The sequence below is a fragment of the Botryllus schlosseri genome, chromosome 1 (assembly GCF_051294905.1).
Source record: "Botryllus schlosseri isolate E-star chromosome 1, Bs_hap1, whole genome shotgun sequence".
Lineage (NCBI taxonomy): Eukaryota > Metazoa > Chordata > Ascidiacea > Stolidobranchia > Styelidae > Botryllus > Botryllus schlosseri.
Genome location: NC_137236.1, coordinates 14,579,177 through 14,602,530, shown reverse-complemented (window position 1 = coordinate 14,602,530; position 23,354 = coordinate 14,579,177). Strand labels below are relative to the sequence as shown.

Sequence of the window (23,354 nt, the reverse complement as noted above, 5' to 3'; positions counted from 1 at the left end):
CTGGTCAACATCGGAATTCCAGTGGACTTTTATAGTCAAAACTATTTATTACACATCTTCCGGTGATTACTGTCAGGGAGATGGACATATCACGACATCAGATATGCATCTACCAACGCAATTTATGCGTATATGTAGAAAATGTATGGAGGTTGCAATCTGAACGTTTTATATCGCATATTTGAGAATATTGCGCCGTTTCAAATTTACGAGAAGATTGATGAAAATTCAATTTTTTTCAGGAGTTTCGTGTCACTAATTTCTCAAACAAGATGATCGCACAGTATATTTGTGGACATAACAGAGCGAATACGATGTATTTTCAGTTCAACAATGATAAATTAAGGAGCAATGACTCTTTTGCAGGACTGGATCGAATGGTATTCGACCTGTAACTATAATTTTGAACCCCGGCGATTCACTCACTGATCAATATCCTAGTTTTACGAGATATCGGATCGTTCTCAAGTATAGGCATTGACATTGTGTATAATGAGATAAATCTAAACGTAATCACCATTTCCTACGTCGCATAAGTTACTCTTCGAGATGTATTCGGCGAACCACGGGTTGCGGGAGTTGTTCAGATTCTGTGCGAGCGTGAGATTCAAAAAGTACTCGTCAAAGTCTTGCAGCGAACTGGCAGATGGGTGGAATCCTACAGCGCCTGTAATACGTAAGCGGTGTTGTTGTTTCTATATGCGTGGTGCTTCGGTGCTGCAATAGCCCCGCGCAGCACTCTTTCGTCCAAGGCACATTTTTGTTACACCTACTCCGATTCTGTCTCCGGACCTCCGGAAACATTAAACACACCGACTCAGACTCCACCTCTGACAACAAGATCTTTTTAAATCTACTCAGCCAAATATATGTTTATGGAGTTTAGGTTTTTGATATTGCGACGTGAATCAACCTACCCAGCCTATTTTTAGAAAATGTGTCCGGGGGAAGAAATTAAGTTGGTGAAAGTGCGTCTAAGTGACCAACTTAATTACGTCTGTGAATCTAACGACACTTTCTAATAACCTTCGAGAACATTTAGTTAGATTTTAAAGTAGGAGTAGCTAGGTTTTACGAAATTCCGAATCCAAACAGCATGTGTTCCCAATTCCCACTCCGACTCCAAAGAGTGCTAAATAATCTCAGTGACTGCGACTCCGTCAGGACTAAAATGAGTGAAGTCTGACTCTAACTGCACGGCTCTGCTAGTCTTAACACACCGCTTACTGAGATCGAATTGGGATCCACATTCCACAATCTATCAGCGATGCTGTTGTTCAACGTAACACTTATACGCTAGTTATTGTCATCCAGATTGTTGTTGTTTTGTAGTGGGCATGGTGTCTTTCGACTGCAATGCTAATTTAAACTAAGCCGATTTTCTTGATTGGAATTCCTTATCTGCCGACTTGTAGCACAACGCACTTATAGGCTTTCTGAAACATGCCGCTTAAGCCGATCAGATGGCGAGGAGGGCCAGGCTATCATTATCATTATCATCCAGTTACACGTGAGCAATATAGGATTGTCCTAATGTGATTGCCGGTGACTATACCTAGGTAGACCTATTAGAAATCACTACCGTGCAAGATCTCGTCGTCGGATACGTCGGCGGGATTAGGAATCTCGTTCGTCCAGCCGTCTGAGCCTATCAACAGAAGTTCCCGCGCCTGACCGCCAACCTCCTGCGCGGCTTTCATGAGTTTTGACGCGTCATTGCTCTTCGTGAAGACAATCACGGCTGCAATATATGTTAGCGACGGAGGTGGTCAAAGTTTAGCTAGCTTTGGAAATGTAGACATGAAATCACATAAGTAGTTTCAAAAGATATTTATGGTCGGGGGTCGCATACTCAATTACTCATAGCAGTCAACCGGAGGTGGCTACTTTTAAATTGCAGCGTGTATATTCGCGAGTGAGGAAAAATGAGTAATAATACGACAGGTATAGGCGCAATCCGGGCGTTACCCAGGTATGGATACTCTGTCGGTGAAGATAACGTATTCAAACTCTAATTGCGTTGATGAAACACTACTGTAAGTTTGAAGGCGTACACTCGTTTTAATCGAAAAACTCGACTCAATAAAATTGATACTACAATCATTGTGACAAGCCCTAGTACTACGCCTAGCTAGGTACATTATTCACCCCCACTTTCCTCTTACCAGCTAGTGTCCGTTGATCGTGATGGTGCTTGACGCTAGGGTGCAATCGCGATTTATAATTTGAGTACATGATAAACACCGCGAACATAGATGCGTTGATTGGCAAATTAGTAGTAGTTTTGTGATGTCTGTATCATTTAGATAAGTGATATTGTTATATCTACTGGAGGAAATGGCCATGCATCACGGTAGGGTTGCATTTACAACAAATGGTTGTTTAAAACTGTTGAAAACAAAGTAATTTTAACAATGGCCTTTATATTAAAAAAAATTCAACTTGTGTAATTATGCCATAATTGTGTGAAAACGTTCAAAAAACATGTTGTATGAGCCAACGGACGTTGATTATCACCCGATCATGCCGACGTATACGATACGGGATGGTTGGAACCCTCGAAACAGTCGGCTCAACAGTTATAGTACGTATAGATATAGATATAGATCTTTGGTACGGAATGAATGTTTTGATGATGATGACCGCCGACCGTAAAAATGCTGCAAGACGATGTAGTCCTGGTTACTGATATTTTTGGTAGGCATATGACAAGGGTTGGAAGTCTATTTCGTCTAGGGAGCTATATTTACCCTATATTTTCAATTGTGAATACCAATAGACTATGACGTCACATTTGAATATACATGACGTCATGACATAGAAAAAAAGAAAAAACATGTTTTAAAACAGGGCCCTGTTTTTGATTTTAAAGTGTTTTTTGTTTTGTACACATCCCTACCTACATGCCTACACTGCGTGCCTACGTTCCTACGTGCAAGCATACTTTGGATTAAAATGTTTTGCCTGATTAATACCGCGGTATAAATCTGAGGTAGGTTATGGTTTCTTGTTCCATGGGTGTATATGAACACCCGTATATCAGGTACACATACACGGGTGGAAATCCACACCCTTCCCGCTAAGACTGAATTGTAATTGAGTAGAAATGTACGGTATTACTTCTACTGATCGATTAGTAAGGCGAACTATACCTCAACCAAGTGTGCTGCAAAATAGCTAAGGCCAATACAAATTCAAAAATTCAGTATGTTAAGTGTCGTCAAGAGGATTGCGATCATTTCATATCATTTTACACTGTGGTCCACGCAAAATCCCACCTGCATGTAGATGCCGTTTGATATAAAGCGATACAAGTTACGCAGCCATCAATTTATAGTTCTACCTCGGGAATTATCCAGTTACTAATTTCCAGGTGTCTGGACGTGGCAATTTCTCAAAACTGTAATCAATCGGAACACGTTTGTACGAAGTCTGATCATGGAAAAGGAATGTGACAGACGTAATACGTAGAGAATTCTATATAGTATTATAATATACTGTGAATTGTCGGCGCACACTTATGCAGTTGTAAACTTTCGCACGACGCTCGAATATAAATCGACGGATGGATTAGCTCATAGTTAGCGCTATTAGTAACGTCACATTTGGTCCGATGACGTATACCATACCTCTAGATTTAGTAGCCAATATGTCTGTCACTATAGCCTCGAAGTGATGCTGTTTCGGGCTGCGTGGCACCGGGTGAAACGCGCTGATGCATACTCCTTCCTTTTCGCCCAGATCTCTTAGTTCTGTGAATTACAAAATTAATATAGGCCTTGTTATACAGCAGAGTTTCTTAAATTTTTGATCGCGAACCAAATGTCAATTTTATTGGCATCTCGAGACCCAATCCTCACACTTCAAAATAATGTATTTTTAATGTTAGTATGCTGCGTTTTACGGGCATGAATCAAATAGAGAAAATGCTGACAATCAGTTTTGACGCTCGCGATTTGAAATTAGCGTACATTATTTTTATGTGGGCCGCATTTTTGCGGCGGTGCTCAGATTACAAGGACGGGGCGATGCGCTGTTGACTTATTCTACGGTCGGGCATATCAATATCGAATGTTTATGGGCATTTACGGGTCTCGCTCCTCCCCTCGTTTTACCCTGACCTAGGGATGTGACGGAAGTTTATCTCGGATCCTCATCGCCGATCCCGCCATAAATACACCGTCTTCAAAAGCCCAGACGAGGAGAGAGTCGAACTCAGGAAAGCTGACAGCAGAGACCAGAAAAAGTACGCAAGAAAGCGGAAAGACCTCAAAAGATGCGAACTTATGAAATTGTGAACGGGCGCAAATGACCCAACTGTTGATAAGCGCCAATTGTGTGAATAAAAGAAACAAACCCTGACCGAGTAGACGCGGAAGTTAAAGCTTTCCAGAGAAGCTAATCTCAGACAAAAATCGGTACATATTCATGGTGACCCAAAAAGAATCAGAAGTTGGGAATGAAGGAAAAAAGGCGGGAAACCACCGCAAGAAGGCATATCGGCTTGCGGTGTAAAATAACCAATGTAACTGAAATAGCGTGGATACCCAAAATACCAACTTGTTCTTTCTTAGCTTGGCACACGCAAGTACAACTCCTGGGATATATATCGATATTGATTGGTGTATGGTATTTGCCCCATTTTCATTAAATGGAATGGTCGTGAAAGCAACATTTCGCATCGGAAAATGCCGTTGACCTGATTTCCCCCGGACCCCGTGATGGAGCACACGGTATTCATTTGCAGTAATGGAGACGAGCTGGTGAAAGGAATCAATAATTTGGAATATTGCTACCTTGAAAACCGCGCAATCCGTAAGTGTCATCTTCGTAAACAATCGCAATGTAAGTCCATCCACGCTGCTTCACCAATGCTATCATCGCTTTCGCCTATTATAATGGATGAACAGAACAATGAGAAAGATAATTTCTGATGTACTGGGGCTCAGTTTCAAGCGACGCTGCAGGCGGTACCTGATTGATATCCGATGGTACTACCCGAAAGAAATATTCGTAGCGTTTTTTGTTGCTCAAGTCCGGACTTGTCGACCAGAAGCTGACCTGGAATCCAACGAGGGATACTTGTATCGAACGAGATAATAAAAGTTCGATTCAGTGTATAGTGAGCAACCATTGAGTATTGCATGCCGCGTGAATTGTATGAACTGGCTACATCATCTTTTCCATTTTCATATTCAGTATAAAAAAGACTGAGAAGGGAATGGGCTATGGGACGTGCATATATCACGGCAGCTCTGGTGCAAAATGCTACCGCAGGAATATCCAACAACGACAATCTGACCAAATTATGACACTATCACTCTTGATTTAGGCGTCAATGAAAGATACCTTGCATTCGGTGACATATTACGAAATCCTGGTTAATTGTTACGAATAAAAACATCTATACATTTGCTCAATCCTTTTAGATTTGTCTGGTGGCCATCGGGAGCTGATTTGCATAATTTACACCCAAAATAATCTACATAAATATGAGTGGTTATAAGCCACCTGTATTCGGACTTGGCGAAGTCAAAACTCTAATTCTAAATCACGGACTTCGCAAAGAGGGATCCGGTTTGGCAACTGGGATATTGACAGACTTTGAGAGTTATTTAATGAAAGTCGTGACAGTAACTGGAAAATTCACAAGCTCTGGATTTAGATTCAAGGCTACACTATAGAATAGATTTGGACAGTAAACATTCAAACCAGATCGAAAGATGCCTATATATCGTTTTAATTACGGTATGTACATTGTACAACTGACAAGCAAAATTGACTACAACGAAGCCCCGTAAGTGCAGTCGATATGTGGGGTACCCTCAGACTTGTATGACTTCAAGAAAAAGGAAAGGGCGATAATCAACTGAGATGAGCCGTGATATTAAATTCCTTAAATATAGTCTACACGTGGCAGGGTCTATGTATACTGGTTGGAGGATAAATACATTCAATCAAGTTATGGTCCTTGCGTGAGAGCACGAAATTACAGATCGGGTATTTAGCTGTCATTCATCTTAGTTCAATGGCTATAATTCACCTGAGGAACTTTGAATCCTTGCAGTATATTTGCCACTTGTATGGACACGGCGCTTGACGATCCGCCTACGACACCTGAAGACAATGATTCGAGGGTAGGGCAAGACACAGTAAAGACTTCTTGTTAGATTCGGACTTGAAATCAAAGTAGGAATGCAAAGTCCCTGTTATTTATTCGGAAGCCGCAATTTTACTTCGGGCTGGATTTCAACGCATACTGCAGTTGAATCGGAAATCGATATATGAATTTCCAGACAACCCCAACTGCTCCCCTCACGTTGAAAGACAGATTCTGCGCAACGATATGTTAAGAGCAGTTAGGACCGCGTAGCCCGCTTACCTGGTGAACAATCGAGCATATAACCAACCGGGATATATCATTTTCGGGCAGCGTGAGCAGTCATCTCAATTCTATTAAATTGTATTGTTATTATTGTTGATATTGTTGATTTTATTGTGGTATTCATGGTGTTTCGACTACTATTGTCATTTTACAGCACGTGCCATATTCTTCATTATGATTCCGTATCTGACGACGTGTAGCACGATCCATTTCTAGGCTTTTTAAGAGGCTGCTTACCATGATCAGATGGCGAGAAGGAGCTAGGTCCAATTGAAGATATATTCGCTACTGAGCAGCATGTAACCGACCTAAAGCACAGTTTCCACTTCTATAAACAACACACTTTCCCCTTGGCATATATAACCGTGTTTAGGAGTGTATGTGACTTATTTCTGCCAATAAGAATTGGTGTGAATTCGACGATTCGTGCGAGAAGCATTTCACATTTGTAAGTATCTTATACTAAGGCGGCAAGCCTTCGTATAAAGTGTAGGTATAGATTCAGTTCATGTCCAGAACCTGGGCGTGGTTATTATTCTATAAAAATAAGAACTATTATCGCGCAGTGGAACAGGTAATCGAATGAAAAGGGCGCATGTGAGATGCCACATATTATGTGTGGTGTGATAATTTATCATGCGATTCACACGCTGTCGTATTAACCAGTACATGAATGAGAAAGAAAGCCGCTCAGACAACCTCGCGGCCAGCCTTCACCAAAGGAGAGGCGCAATCATCAATCACGAATCTGGGCAACGCCCATTTTCGAGTTCGTTTCATGCTCAGGCCGCGAAGTTCCGTCTCATCATCGCGGGGCTCGGATTCGCAATTTTAAACAATCACGATCAAGATACACTCTATAGAAATGATCCCTAAAAGTATGATCTTAGTTTCAGCGTGCGGTCTCGTGGTCATACTTGAAGAATTATATATAGCTTTAATGGTGAGCAGAGCATCGCATCGCATCGCTCTCTCTCTAACTATGTTTGCTGCGCACATGCGGATCGCATCGATAATTGTTCAAGATTACTACACGTACAATTGCACATTTGACAATGCCTTTATTCCTACATGCGTGGGCTACAAACGTGCATGGCAGTTGAATTTGAAGCCGCAAATGCCACGTTTAAGCCGAATTCATACTGGATTCGCGTCGCGACTGGCAGGAAATCGCCGTATTCTCTCACGACTTCATATTATGCCAATATATGCCGCTGTCGCGTGCCGCACCATCGCATACGTTTCACGAGAAATTGAAATCAGAATAACACACAAGAACAAATGAATACAAAAGAGAGAAATCGAATAAACTCATATATAAATTTATGATACAAAGTGATAGTAATTAATTCGGAGTTTGCGTTTGGAAGTGAAATGGCGTTTTATTATACTTCCACTCAAGACGATGAACCGATGCACTGCAATTAATGCCACGTATAGTTTGGCAAAGTCTACCTGATGCAAATCTGCCAGTTGAAAAAGTGTTAACTTATTTTGTTATCGGTGCATACCCATAATCCCACATGCGTATATAAACGTACAGTCGTACACTAAATGTGCATGGCGCTAGATTTGTCGAAATGGGATATATTCATTCAAAATAACCCAAATACCTGCGATTATAGAAGGTGGTATATAAGGCGTGTGCTGGCGTCTTATCGGGCGGCGACCATTCAGCATCCGTGGTAGAATATCAAGCACCAACTAGCAAGCACAAAATCATACAGTTTTGTTTTCGTAAGTACAGGCAGCGGGATCTGAATCGTGAGTAGACCGATATTTGTCCCAGTAAACAAATATCAATGTCGGTCAACTCCAGCCGGTATATCCGTTAGCCTGCGCATTAGTGACCTCATCACTCTTACTGTGAGAGAGTTGCTTTATGTGAATCGTATGAGTTCACTACTTGGTGAAAATGCTGAAAGGTTGCGTGTTCCTGAACTATACCATAATAAATTGAAACAGTGTTTTATTGAGTTGAAATAGGAAAATAAATCAAATTCATATATTTTTCAACTCAAATTACTCCCACTAATTCGCCAGTCTATCAGGAAATCGTCATATTTAAATATAGGCAGGACATATCGGTTTATCGCTCTAAATATGTTACAGCGGCACCGGCTCAAATTTCGCTCACCAATATCGTTCGGGGTCTAATCATAATATGATATGGATGAAAGTATATCAGACTCAACGCAAGCAATATGCTGTAGTCTTCACTACAATGCGTTTTGCGTAACGGTATTAATCATTATAAGTAAACATGAAATGACAGTTTGGTTATACGTAATTATAGACTGATGACTAGGGCGATTTTTTTTTGACATGTCAAAAAAAGTCAAAATAAGGTCAAAATTTTAGCGTTAGGTCAAAAAATGTCAAAATTGACAAAATTTTTCGCAACCTGCATTTTATTTGTATCGTAGATTTTGCGAAATCGGTGATCTTATCGCTTGACATTTTACAGTTTGTAGCCTACTTTATAGGCCTACCGTGGAAGACGGCGCATTGTCTGCTCATTGTGAATCATAAACAGTCAAATGAAACAAATAGGTTGACACGGTGTCAGCGTACCGCAATAATCTAAGTGAAGCAAGACTGCGTGGTATTGCATGGTTCTTACAAAAGTTGAGATGTACATCATTGTCAGAATGAAGCAACACGGTGTGTCACCAGCAGTGTACGCACGCACAACTTCAGTGCCAGCCAATAGCTGCTACAGTTCAACGTTCTTTCTCCATTCTTCTTGCTGTTGCTGTTTGTATATTCATGGTGTTGTCGACTACAATGGTCATTTACACCAGGCCGATATTCCTTATTTTTGATTCCGTATCCGCCGAGTATTTGCCGACTTGTAGCACGGCCCACTTCTATGCTTTTTGTAAGACACCGCTTACGCGGATGAGATGGTGAGGAGGAACCTAGATAAACCTTCAACACTTGGGTAGGAATACTGGAGTCGACCTCGGTCGGACTATAACCTAAAACCCATTGGAGTTGTAGCTGTGGATTATTCCACTACGCTATCTCGCCTTCGCCACATCTTCATCCTTGGCAAGCTAGTTAGTAAAGACAGACACTTTTCACCCGAGAATCAGGGATATCTAGAACTAGATATCCCTGCCGAGAATGCAGGAAAGTATCTTTCGTTGTACTACAACAAATGTTAATTATTTTCACCATAGTACATCATGTACTGGAATTCATGATAGGGCCAAATTTTGTTAAAATAATATTTCTTCATGTAAAAATTTGTCAGTTTTTGAGTCAAACAAGTTTTTCAGGGAAAACTACTTCGTAAGGACAAACAATTCAAACCAGAAATGAGTATAAGTAGTAAAATTCTAACATTTTTTGGGAAAACACCTAATTTGCATACGTTAGGTCAAAATTTGGTCAAAATTTAGTTTTTTAAGGTCAAAAAATGTCAAAATTTAGATTTTTTAGGTCAAAATCTTTCGTTTTTTAGGTCAAAAAAAAATCGCCCTACTGATGACGTATGAAAAATTAATGTGTGTTGACTTTAGTTTCGTGTCCGAATATAATCTGATATCGCGAAATTAGGTAAGAAAGATACCGGTATCGACAGGAAGAAATGCGAACTTCCGAACTCGCGGGTATCCAATAGCGCTTTTACCAGTAATGTAAACGATTTTATTGTAAATAGTGACTTTGAATGTGGACAAAAGATCTGTTCGGTTTGAGTACGTGCGTAGATTATCTATTTCCGATGATGCCCCGGGAATTCACTCACAACACGCGTTTAATGTCAGGGATAATTGTGATGGAAAATCGTTGAATATCCATCACGTTGCCGGCGCGAAATGAACATGACGATAAATCCACTGTCTATCTTTAGCTTTCGATTTGGCATACATTTTTACTGACGTATAAGCAAGGAAAAGTAAGGAATACCGTATTATCCTGAAATAGAGTGGAGTGTGATTGCCGAAATCGACCATACTTTACTCATACAAGGTAAGCCATTTGGGGTACACAGCTTCAGAATAACGCGAAACAATATCTTCATATTCTTAATTTATTCGCTAAAAGCTTTTCGACTGACTCTCATCAGTAGCAAACCTTAGTAATAGGGTGAATCAAATTCGAAATGTAGGAACTATTTTTTCCGTATGACGTAATAATGAAAAACAAACTACTAGTAGACAGGTAAGATACGGTAGTAACGATACAAAACAGACGTTAACGAGTACATATTCGGTTATAAATAACCGGAGACAACAACACAAAACATTAATGAAATATTCCAAGAGTGTAGAGACGCTCCTTCTGGCGACGACAGAGAATAGGTTTTCGCGTCTTTATGATCGTAGACTCCAGGACCTTCAAATGAAAAAGAGAACGACAACGAGCAACTATAGAAAATTGACTGTCATTGTAATGATTAGCACATTCTGGATGGGATGAGAGATGCTGTCCAATAGCCGAATTATAAACAGTCACTTGATCGTAATCACGCAGTGTGTCAACAGACTGCGAGGATGGAGGTGGAGAAACATTAGTTATTCTAATTTGCCGTGGGACATGCTGGCGAATTCTTTGCTGCAAGCGCTGAGACGTGCGACACCGACTATCACATCGGCACGTGTATTCAGGCGGCAGAGATTTTTCAAAAAAGCTAAACCGTTCGGACCTAGAAAATGTCCTGTTTATTTGCATCTTCCTTGGATTGGTAAAATATCCAACAGGTTTGAAAACTAGATTAAATCGTCAGTGAGGCATTGTTTTTGACAAGTAGAGCCGCAGTTAATCTTCATGACGAAATCTCTGATGCCTGCAACGCAAAAGGATGTGCTAGCTGCGACAAATGAAAGCAACATACTCTATGAATACACGTGCCGATGTGATAGTCGGTATGTAGGTCGCACGTCTCAGGGCTTGCAGCAAAGAATTCGCCAGCATTTCCCACGGCAAATTAGGATAACTAATGTTTCTCAACCTCCATCATCGCAGTCTGTTGACACACTGCGTAATTATGATCAAGTTACTGCTTGTAATTCGGCTATTGCACAGCATCTTTATCCCATCCAGAATGTGCTAATCATTACAATGACAGTCAATTTTCTATAGTTGCTCGTGGCCGTTCTCTTTCTCATTTGAAGGTCCTGGAATCTACGATCATAAAGCTACGAAAGTCGATTCTCTGTCACCAGAAGGAGGGCCTCTACACTCTTGGAATATTTCATTAGTGTTTTGTGTTGTTGTCTTCGGTTATTTATCACCGAATATGTACTCGTTAACGTCTGTTTTGTATCGTTACTACCGTATCTCACCTGTCTGTTTGTTTTTGTCATTATTACGTCATACGGACAAAATAGTTCATACATTTCGAATTTGATTCACCATATTACTAACGAATGTAACGAAGAAGCTACAAATTCCTCACTAATTCGACGTTCCCAATACGTGCTTGTGAGTTGCATGCATTTTTCGTCATTACATTTTGGGTCAGTTGTGATTTTTGAAGGTTCGTCGGTCCGTAAAATTCATTTAGAACTTTTACCGATTCGCAAGCTAAAAAAGTTTGAGAACCACTGGTGCAAACGATATAAAGAAATATCTATAACAACATGCTACAATGCTACATGCAGCGATACGAGTCATACTAAATGGCATGACGATAGATGAATGAGTCACGGATTGACCAGTTTGTGATGAAATACTATAGAATAGATCAACTTGACTTCTAGGCACGTTGTCATCCACGCATTACTGGAATATTAGTGCAATGAGCATAAATTGTTGCAATTTAAGTTCCGAGAATGCAAATAATGCTCAGATTATGAACAAACAAAGCAGATACACCTTTTTCTTCAATATATTCGGATGTCGATAGTAATATGCCACAGTATCGCTCGAACTGTCACGCGATTAAGCGCGACAAAGATATATAGCTACTAGCTATGTGATGTCCTCAAATTGTTAACGAGGAACATTTCTCATAGATTGTAGACTGCTATTCCATACCTTTTTGACAGCTTGGGTGTCCGAGTTACAGGTGTCGATGATGATACTTCCAACTTTAATTCCAGGCAGTATCGACGGGTCAGCATTAATCTGAAGTGAAATACGTTCGATTCATTGGTTCTACCGATATTTTAAATCATATGATAGGATCAGGAACGAATTACTTACAATTCCCTACCAGTATTGTGGCGCGACAGATTAACTTTGAAGTAATAGGTATACATGACGTGACAATGAACAAGTAGTAAAGTTTGTTGGGGAGAGGCATTTTCTCCGCACTTGGGCTATAATCCAGTGTATGTTTGGGTGGAATCTACGTTATATTAACCATCTTCACCTGATCGATAATCATGTTCATAGTCTCAAGAGCCTGGATTCCAATTTCGTGTATGGTCGAACATTCCTCGTCTTCTCTGCTGTGTATCGGCATTATCCCAGCTATTAGAATATCACCGGGTCTGTACTGAATTCGATCGTCCGGGCTCTATATACAAACATACATACATGTACAAATTTGCAATCTCGATTACATATGACCTATCGTTAAACGAGATATTATGAATATGTGTATGTGCAAATAGAATTGCCCCTGATGAATATGGTATCAATCACTAAAGACAATATAAACAACACGACTATTTCTATGTTTGAGTATCACATCATTAAGTGATATAGAGTGACTAGCTGTGGTCATTCCATTCGGTACTCATGTAGGTCTATATTCTGTAATTGAATCTAATCGATTCTACAGTAGTTGTGATCGATTGCATCTGAAATAGTTGAAGGTTAATCCTAATCGATTACATGTTGGTAGAGCGTGACCATGATTCCCTCTAACTGGGATTGTAGCCTATGTCGTAGTGGTGACATGTTCATTTGTTCAAGCCTTTACTGGACTTAGGGATAAACACATAGTGATCCCAACATTACGCGACCGCAGATTTGAATAAATACAATCCAGAGACCTACACATTCGACTGTATGAGTAGTCTCTGACCAGCTCAAATCCCATTCCATCAAAACTGCTATGGTCGATATTCAAAAACTTTCTACGTGAATTTGTTTGATGCAGCTAAATAGCTGGTAGGCCTACAACTCAAGGCACAGGAACGCGAGAAATTTTGATTTGCTTATTAAATACTATAATAGCCGAAACTATACATAGGAAATTTGATATGTGAAATTCAGGTTACATAATACGCGCGGGGAAGATGCTGGTGCATTTCAGAACTATAAAAAGATACTAGAGAGAATAAGGGGTGAGATTTGATAACATCCCGGTATAATTCAATACTACGACAGCGTCGAGGTAAACGTACTAACCTGCTCAGCTTGAGCAATCCCGTCACGAATAAAACCTGAAACAAATACAAGTGGAGAGCGGCTTAACATTTTCCGTAAGCATTCACCTCGTTTATGTGTAAGGGGTTGTAGTCAGGGAAGGGGCGCATACAATACCGCAAGGCGATGATATAATGAATACATTGAATTTTAACAGAAACACTACGATGATACGTCAAGTCGAAATGTAAAGTTTGTAGGTGTCATAAGTCGTCGTGAATAAAACGTGAACTACAGTTCACGTTGTTGACAAGGCACTGCATGGAGAGGTGACCTACCAAGCTCTCACACTTTAGGTATGTTGGATGAATGTTGCTCGTTATGTATGAAACACAATATGTCAGATTTAGATTGGAAGAACGTATGGACACTAGGGCTGTTCAAAAATATCTTTTTCCCGGATTCCAGCCATTCACTGATTAAATTGTCAGGTTACCCTAAAAAACGCCGCACACCAAATTTGGTTCAATTCTGACAAGTATAGGACTCCGTAGATCCAATTTAAATTTTTAATTTATTAGGAAAGATTTTAAAAAAATCAATTTTTTAGCCAACCCCATCAAATTGTTAAGCTGTCTTCAGAGACGATGCAAAAGAAATTTGACTCAATTCCGACCAGTAGAAGCGGAGTTATGTGAGTTTTTCGATCATAATCCTCGGATTATACTTGATCGGTGGATAACCAGGGGGGAAGACCAAGGGGGAAGTCAGAATATATACATTTGACGGAGGTAAAATCTATTAATGGCATGTCGTCACAGGTAAATAATGACGTACACAACGATGTTCACGCCACGATATTTGAATCTAAAATTCATGATGAAGGGACTACGCTAGCTATGACGGTGCATCGATGTTTTTTTGTGGTATTCATTGTGTTTTTCGACTGTAATGGTCATTTACACAAGGCCAATGTACTTTTATTTTGATTCCATAGCTACGGACTTGTAGCACGGCTCACTTCTGGGCTTTTTTAAGACACGGTTTACGGGAATGAGATGGCGAGGAGGTGCCTAGAACAACCTCCAACAGGAGTCGAACTCGCAACATATTGCAGCTGTTGCAGCTGTTGATCACAAGACACACCACCGGTGTATCGATCATACTGGTAAATGTATACTATTTGGGCAATGCAACTGGACTCCATAATTCTGCTATATTTATACTTTATACAATGTTTCCATCAATATCGTACAGTTACGACCGTGACAATTATCCCCTGTTCATGCCTTGTGCGCCACTAATGTGAATTTGATGGAGTTCAGTGTCTTTGTTTTGGTTTCATGGATGACTTTTGCTATTGAATGCCACGTACCGAGTGTGCATATCAATGCTCCGTAAACGCGAACGGATATCATTCCAACTGGTGATCAATGTATGCGAATATCCAGACGACAAATCTTTGTGATAGAACCAGAGGCGTAACTATATAAAAGAAATTATGATATTGTAAATTGCGCTGCCAATGTGTGCGGTATTAGCTTTGTTCGATAATCTGTAGCCGTAGAATATCTCATGCATGGTATATGGAGTATAAACATTAGTTTTTGGTAACCACTAATAAACTTTTAGAGTTGAATCTTATGCCCAATGTCTCACAGGCTCACACGGGAATATATAATCTTACGACTATTCCCGTCGATTTGTGTGCCTACACTCCTACAGTTACATATTAGCTCTCGCCCAATGAATATATCAGGTTCTACCAAATTCGCAATGCTACCTGTTATGAGCCAAGTACAAATTAACAGTTGCTACTATTCTGTCTGTGGATTGAAAACTTATCTCCGTGTGACATGCCTTACACAGAAAGAATCTTACGACTCTTCTCGTCTCTTTGTGTACCTGCAGTTACATAGGTCTCGTCCAATGAATATATCAGGTTCAACTAAATTCGCAGGCGTACCTGGTATGAGCCAAATACAAAATAATAGTTGCTACTATTGTGTTAGTGGATCAAAAGCTTATCTCCGTGTATGTCTTCTTCCCTGCTGACAAAATAATTATTGCAATTGCCAAAATTCTGGTATTCTCGGGCTCTATCTTACAATAGAATTTATAGACTCCGCAAACTGATGTACCAAAAGATACTCCGCCACTAACAAATCAGAATTGCTATGTTTTTTCTAACCGGCACGTTGATATATACGTTAGCGGCAAGTCGTTTTTAATTCTACACGTGACATAAATTATAACAAATGACTGGAATTCCAGATTAATCCGTGTCTACAAATCAAATCACGTAGTTCGTGATGCTAACTAACCGCGAATGCTAAATACTTTAACTGTTATGAAATGCGGACGCGTTCGATGGTAAATTAGGTCGTGTTGGAATAATGATAATTCTTGGATATACAGCGCCGTCTCAGTTCCGAACTAAGACACGTTTGATACGCAGTTATGTTGTCAGCGTTATGTCGGGAAGTAGCTAAAAAGAGATTACATACTGTTACTGACACATTTCCGTGCGCAGTACTTTTGTTCGCGTGTTCGACAGCATCATTACCTTTCCTAAAACGTCTGGAGTTTTAGTGGAGGATACTGGTTCCGTGTTGCTGCTTTCTTAGTTCGCCATGGAGAAGGTCATACCGGTCCAATTAGCTCGCTCATGCACACCGGAAATGGCGCAGGAATTAATCAATATATCGTTAAGCAGTGGTTCTCAAACTTTTTGTCTTCGCGGACCTCTTTTGGACCGCCCCGCGGACCCCCACAAGTTTTTTGTTCAAAATTTGTTTAACCCTTTGCGACCGGCGGACCAGTATACTGGTCCTCGATCGTTTAACACGGAGGAGTCGTTGTTTATTCTAAGATAGCTCGACCTGCATTACTTCGTAAACTGTAACAATCGATCTATATGGATAGTTATTATGAATACGCATACATAAGACCATGTACAACCTATTATATCAATGTATATCCTGCTTGAAATGCAGATTGAACACGCAAAAACGTTTCCCGCAAAAGTGAATTTGTAATGATGTTCGCGTGAATGAACGCCTGGAATATAAACCATTGTATCTTTCGTTCTAGACGTCATATTACCAATTACAGTTATCTTCTATGACTTGTTTTGTGTCATACTATTCTATGAAAGTCCTTATATCGAAGATTAGCACGTAGAGATGTTTCAAATCGACGTGAAAGAAAGCAATAGCTTGTTACGTGAAAATCATGGCTGCGTAAGTTCATCCGATTCGTTGCGGCTTCAAACAGATGTACAATTGCTTCAGGCAATTGCAAATTGTACATATGGTTGGCCATTATCCTGGCATATTCATCAATATCCCTATCATGGGGTTTAGTATTGTATAAGAAAGCCGACCCAACCCTAACACTACAAAAATAAGCGTGAGAGTTAGGCTATTTTGGTACCAGATCCTGTAATAACAACATCATATAGAGGCAGTTATATATCGGTTTAGATGGCACACGAAATAACTGTTGGCTTCTATGACTACTGTTGATCATACATGGAACATTAGCCGTGTAGAATACAGTTCAAATTGATGTGAAATAAAGCAATAATGTATCACATGAAATGACTTCTCGAGCGTATATGGGCACTGGGCAGTGTCGAATAAGCCAATATGTGTATACTTACGAATCCGTTATGCAGTTGCAAGTTACATATAACAAGCCACTGGGGTTGATACCACTTCAATAGCATGGAGATATATAAAATAGTTACTATGTTATGTAGAATTGGAAGGTAATTGCCTTCCGCGAGATTACGCGATTACGTAATCGATTACTCATCGGCGGCGGCCGCGTGATTCGGCTTATCATGTCGTATCAGTTGTCTACCTTTCCAAGATCGTAGCGCTGGGCTATGAAGTGCTATAGTAGCGTGTAATGTCTCGTTGGAACGTAGAGATTAGTGCGGGGCATGGACCGGAGCCGGATCGGATATCCGGCCGGATTTTTTCAATTTTGGTCGGGCCGGATCGGAGCCGGATCAGTATTTTTTCTGCTACGGCCGGAGCCGGATCGGAGCCGGATCAGTATATTTTTGATCCGGCCACAGCATGACTATAGTAACTTCCGACCACAGTGAGAAAATAACCGAGCCATATCTGTAAAATCACTGAGCCATGACCCAAATTTATGCTAACTCATTCAATCGCAGCATTTATTATATGACTAAGCATTTATTACCTCCAACATCCTTGTTTCCACTGTATGTCGTCGATGCGGTCTCCTTAGCGTGCAGTGAGATGGCTGGTAAGTGGTAATCCTAGTATTATAAGATCATCGAAAATAGCAAAAGCCTTGTATGAAGAAGGGAAACCACACGCGGTTGATGTGAAGGGAAATAAAAGTGAGGTGTGGAAGAGTTTTGCCTTGCCAACTGGCCCTGGCACCAGTGAAGTGAGGAGGGCGGTGACTACTCAGGATTTGTTCTCTGTCGGCATGGTGGTTTGACATTCAAGCATGAGAGAAAGAACAGTGGCACAACACATTAAGCCACTCATATCAAAACCAGGTGCAGTGTATCGAAAGTCATACCATTAGCGGGCCAACGTTCAATGTCATCCTTTCTGACAAAAACAATCTGCTCCGCTTCCGACTAAGGCCAAGGTACAATTGCTCAAAGCAGCCACATCATTCATTGTAAAGGATTTGAGACCATTCCGATCTTTAGAGGGTGATGATTTTGTCGAACTTGCTCAAACATTTATGGATATAGGGTCGGTGTATGGTCGAATGAATGCAGAAGAAATAATCCCATCCAGACATACCGTTAAAAGGGAAGTTCCAAGCCGTGCTGCACTGGAGAAGGAAAAAATTTCTATCATTGTGAAAGCGACTATTAGCGAATATGGGATGATTGAGCTCACCACGGATATGTGGGCTGATGTCGAAAGCAGACATTACATGTCACTGACAGCCCATTACATTCGCGAGGAAAAGCTGCACTCTGTAGCAATATCTGCAACAAAGTTTGAGGAGCAGAAATCAGGTGTAAATCTGGTAAATAAAATCCAGGAATGTTGCACTGAGATTGGACTATCTAGCTCTATGCTAGACTTCTGTTATTTTGTAACAGATGACGCAAGCAATATAAGATCTGCACTGACAACACATCAGAGACTGACATGTGCTGCCACATGTTGTCGACTGTCCTGCAGCACACGTTACAGCCCTCGATGTCCGTGCATAGTCACTGCCCTATAGTTCTGTCTGATACTGACATGATAGAAAAAGTTTCTGATACAATACCTCGTTGCAAGTCGTTGACCGCATATAGTCTACCTTGTCAGTTTTAATTCGATACCAGCCTGTGAGTGTAGTTTTCATATCCCATACAAACCTGTGAGTTTTTGTTACCATGTAGCCTACCTTGTCTTTTTATATTCGATACCAGCCTGAGAGTGTTTATGTAGTGTTTGTGTAGTTTTCATATTCCATACAAAGCTCTGAGTTTCAATGCCATGTTTCTTTTTTTTTTCAATATAACCTGAACCCATTGCCTACTACTGCATTTGTTGTTAACTGGAAATAGCTAGTCGTACATGAATATTATCGGAGTTTTTTGGATCGAATATCGCTCATTTCAATTATCCGGCCTCGGAGTCGGAGTGGAGTCGGACCAGAGGATTGTGGAACAGGATCGGAGTCGGACCAAATAATTTGTCGATCCGCCCCGCACTAGTAGAGATTCAAACGCAATCAGGTGGTCATATACCAAGATAGGGCCTAAGTGTGACGTCAGGAGATATAGAAGAACAAAATTGTATTTTATTTTCAAGAAATCGAGAACATTTCCTCGCACACCGCTATTCCCTCTGGCGTCTGAGCCGTAAGAGTATCTCAGACCGCTAGGCGGCTACTTCAGGTTTACGGCAATATATCGGGCGTCGATTTAAGCCATATGGATGACATTTTATCGTCTTTTTTGTGGATGCAGTAAAATTTTGGTCAGTAGGCCGGCCGATTAGAAAGGGTTAATCATCGTGCAACCGTTCTCTGTCTCGTGCAAATATTGATTGTAGGCTATAGTGACAAGCTGCCACAAAATGACTTTTTTTGAAAATAAAATCACAGTATATGTAGAAATTGGGGATACTTTTATTACTTCGAAACGAATTTTGCAGCTGTATTAATTGTCTTGAAAATCCGCGTCTTCGATTGGATATGAACGAGTGCCGGAAATCCACTTCCACAAAGATATATTGGTGGCTAATGTAATATTTACGCGTAACGCTTCCGACGACGGTTTTGGTGTGAGTTTTTAATGAACATATAACGTCCAGCCTAGTTATTTCTATCCAGCATCTCATCTTGGAGATATTTAGTGGTTATATCATAGGAGAAAATGGATTTCTTGGCGAGATTTCTATTCTTTCATTGGGTCAGATTAGGAAAACTATTCACGAATTCCTATTTCAAACGACTGTTTACTAATTTGCTGTAACGGACAACTCCAAATACAAAACACAAACCCCAACAAAACAGATCTAAACAGGAATATGTTTGCATCGGCAGGCTATTTGTAATTTAACAATTAAAATGTGTTTGCACAGTCGGATATTTCATCTCAGACGACCACATTAATGATGTGAGTCCTAAAGTTTCAGCAATAATGCTTTTCCTAATTAAAAAAAATGGAAATTGGGTTTTCAATCACTTTACAACTTCAAAGGTTTCGCGGACCACTTGAAAATGCTGCGTGGACCCCTGGTTGAGAACCACTGTCGTATATAGTCCACCACCTGTACTCTTAGCGAAAGGAGTGTGTATTTCCTCCCATTTAACACTCCTGATATACGGGTGTGTATATACACCCACGGCACACGAAACCAGCCCCTACCTCAGACTATACCGCGGGGTAAATCGAGTACAACATTTTTATCCACATTATGCATCCAAGTAGGAACGTACGAAAGTATGCACGTAGGCAGACTTGGACAACTAGATAATTTTATTAGTATATTTTCACTAAATTAGGACTATGAAATGCCACTAATCTAATTCTAATCTAATTTGCGAATTGTTTTCATGCTTTAATTCTAATTCAATCTAATTTGTAAAATGTTCCTTGTTAAATGTTTTATACCCTAATTTTATTTCTAATCTAATTTACTGTTATTCTGAAAATGCCTCTCTATCTGCGCATTTTGCAGCGGGTTAATAAGAATATATCTCTCGAGCGGGGAAATCCAGTGCCAATGCCGCTGTCGCAATACTTACACGGAACAGTCATAGTAATTATTGTGACAAATAATAGCCATGCTGGCATAGTAGTTTGTAGTCTGCAAACAGCATTCTGGTTTCGATCACAACAGCGAAGGAAAAGAGATATAGTTAGCACAGGCTTGTTCACTTTCATGCTCTTAACCACATCAAGACAAAAGACTGGTTGCTTCAGATCTAACCAAAGATAATATATTACAAAGTGGATGGGAAGGACATTTCGCAGCAGAGCGTGAGAGCACGGTCTGTGATGTTTTGAGTTACTGGAAAAAGGAAAATCGTTTTGCTAATCGCATGGGCAGTGGTATAGTACAAGACGACTAAAGCTTGGTGCATACAGACGTTAACCATTCTCATGATTATGGAAATTCACAGTGCTTTGATATGAACTTGTTTTGGCGGATCTTTGTTTCATTTAAAAGTTTTGGAGTCTACTCTTATTCAGTTGAACAAACGTATTTTATGCAGACAAATACATTTCCTCTATAACCTACAAAATTCTCATTAGTGCGTGTTGTGTCGTGCGTGTAACTGTTTATTTACAAATTGCGCTGCTATTATAGTACCGTATGTCCGTATACTTCAAAGCAGAGATGCCACTGTTCACCTACACGCGGATGCCACGGCGAGGAGGCTCCTAGTACAAGTCGTACAACTGTTCGAAGTGAACCCTACATAGTCATGTCGAATAGCTCATGTCCCAACAAACACAATGTCGTGTTCCCGATCAGCAGGGCACACAAACCGCCCTTCTCGTGCCAGAATTTATCGGATTATATATGCGTTGATCAAGTTCATGTTCCATAATTCAGTTTCATATTTCAAAATACATTCCCGTCATTCCTAGATCCAAGTCCGTAAGCGACGAAGGTAAATATATATCCGAAAGTTCCTTTGAACCTCAATATCACGAGTAATTCCGTATTCGAAATCAAATCAAGTTTAGAAAATCAGTAACATCAAACTCATACACTTTGACCTTCTCTCGTCATCCTGTCTCATCCGAATGCTTATCCGCGAACTGTAATGCCTGAAACTTTGCGACCAAATGATGGTCAGTTCAGATGTACTGATTATTTCTTCCGTGAAACCGTTTGATAACTTTTACAGCCGAGTGGGTGATTTCATGTGTCTCCGATCACCCCCCTTAATGTCGTGTCTGAAACCGAAAGAGTTAGTCACATTTTGGTGTGAAGCAAGATTGCGACACCAATGCAACTTCTGAATGAAGTAACACCCAATCATATTGTAATCGATTAAGAATGACACTCATCATTATGACAAATTTACGTCAGTAAATCTATCGGCAAATGATGCGTTCGCTTACTAAACTTACAGTATGTGTTCTCTCGGAAATGGAGCTGTTGTCATATGTGTAGTCAGAATAAGAAATTGAAAGACCACAAGAAGACTAGAACTAGCCTTGACGAGATAGCGTAGTGATTTATTAATCCACAGCTACATCACAAACGGGTTGTGGGGGTCCGACCGAGGTCGACTCCAGAGTTGCAACCTAAGTGTTGAAGGTTAATCTCTAGACTACACCTTGCCATCTCATCCACGTAAGCGGTGTCCTACAAAAGCCTAGAAAGTGGGCCGTGCTACAAGTAGGAAGCTACAGAATCCATATATAAGAAATATGGGCCTGGTGTGAATGACCGTTGTAGTCGACAAACGCCATCAATACCACAAACAAGCAAACAAATGACACTTATCAATATGAAAATTTACGTGCATATTTACCTCAGTTAATGTACCGGAAAATGATGCGTTCGCTTGCTAGACTTACAGTGCATGGGTGCTCATGGAAATTAAGCTGTTGTCATATGCGCAGTCAGAATAACAAATAGGACGGGGATTAGAAGTGAGGTCCGTGATCCGTGATGCTATCTCACCGTATATCCCGAACCAGAAAAAATCGAGCGAAGTTAGGCGTCGAGTCGAGTATTCTAGTATCACTCATTATGACGTTACAACCGTATATAATATGTGGAAAGTTCCTATATTGTGCCCTTTATGCGACTACAAAAGAATGTAGTGTCTCTTCTACATCACATTAAGCATTCTTTGACCAGACCTATTTCATTGCACTTTGTGACAATGCTGTGAGTCGATCGACTTCACAGATATGTCATTTCCACCAACATGCTTAGCTTCATACAACATGTTTCATATGCTACGAAATTGCCATGACCAATCGAGGTTTACTGCCTTCCAATGTGTAAAATGGTGTCGAGATCATAATTCTCATCGACAAACGCACAGTGGCAATAGCGTGTTATTTAAGTAAATCGCCAATGAATCGTGGCTGCATTTCTGTCTGTCATATATGCGTATCATGCTGGGGCTAAGGCAGGAGACACATTATATCGGCATTTAGAATCCATATGAAACAAACGGCATTTTACAGACTATCTGAAATTGCTGGCTCATCAACAGTCTA

The 23,354-nt window shown here is 40.4% G+C and overlaps 1 protein-coding gene and 1 non-coding gene across 3 annotated transcripts in view; both read right to left on the bottom strand.

The window, feature by feature from the left end:
* LOC145442871 (metabotropic glutamate receptor 8-like) overlaps window positions 1-15,533 on the bottom strand; it is a 28,998-nt gene extending 13,465 nt beyond the window's left edge. The window contains exons 1-11 of one of the 2 annotated variants that reach the window (XM_080320909.1): window positions 15,030-15,533; window positions 13,697-13,731; window positions 12,711-12,857; window positions 12,374-12,463; window positions 7,999-8,089; window positions 6,044-6,117; window positions 4,975-5,061; window positions 4,797-4,890; window positions 3,630-3,752; window positions 1,583-1,741; window positions 518-667 (exon numbers count right to left, since the gene is read on the bottom strand). In XM_080320909.1, coding sequence (XP_080177035.1) covers window positions 518-667; window positions 1,583-1,741; window positions 3,630-3,752; window positions 4,797-4,890; window positions 4,975-5,061; window positions 6,044-6,117; window positions 7,999-8,089; window positions 12,374-12,463; window positions 12,711-12,857; window positions 13,697-13,731; window positions 15,030-15,072 — 1,093 coding nt within the window. In that variant the 5' untranslated portion in view covers window positions 15,073-15,533. The remainder of the gene's footprint in view (window positions 1-517; window positions 668-1,582; window positions 1,742-3,629; window positions 3,753-4,796; window positions 4,891-4,974; window positions 5,062-6,043; window positions 6,118-7,998; window positions 8,090-12,373; window positions 12,464-12,710; window positions 12,858-13,696; window positions 13,732-15,029) is intronic. The other variant, XM_080320916.1, reaches the window with a different exon arrangement.
* LOC145451658 (small nucleolar RNA U3) lies at window positions 7,071-7,273 on the bottom strand. Its single transcript, XR_013918980.1, has one exon. It is a non-coding gene; the product is annotated as a small nucleolar RNA U3 (small nucleolar RNA).
* Window positions 15,534-23,354: the final 7,821 nt, after the last annotated feature.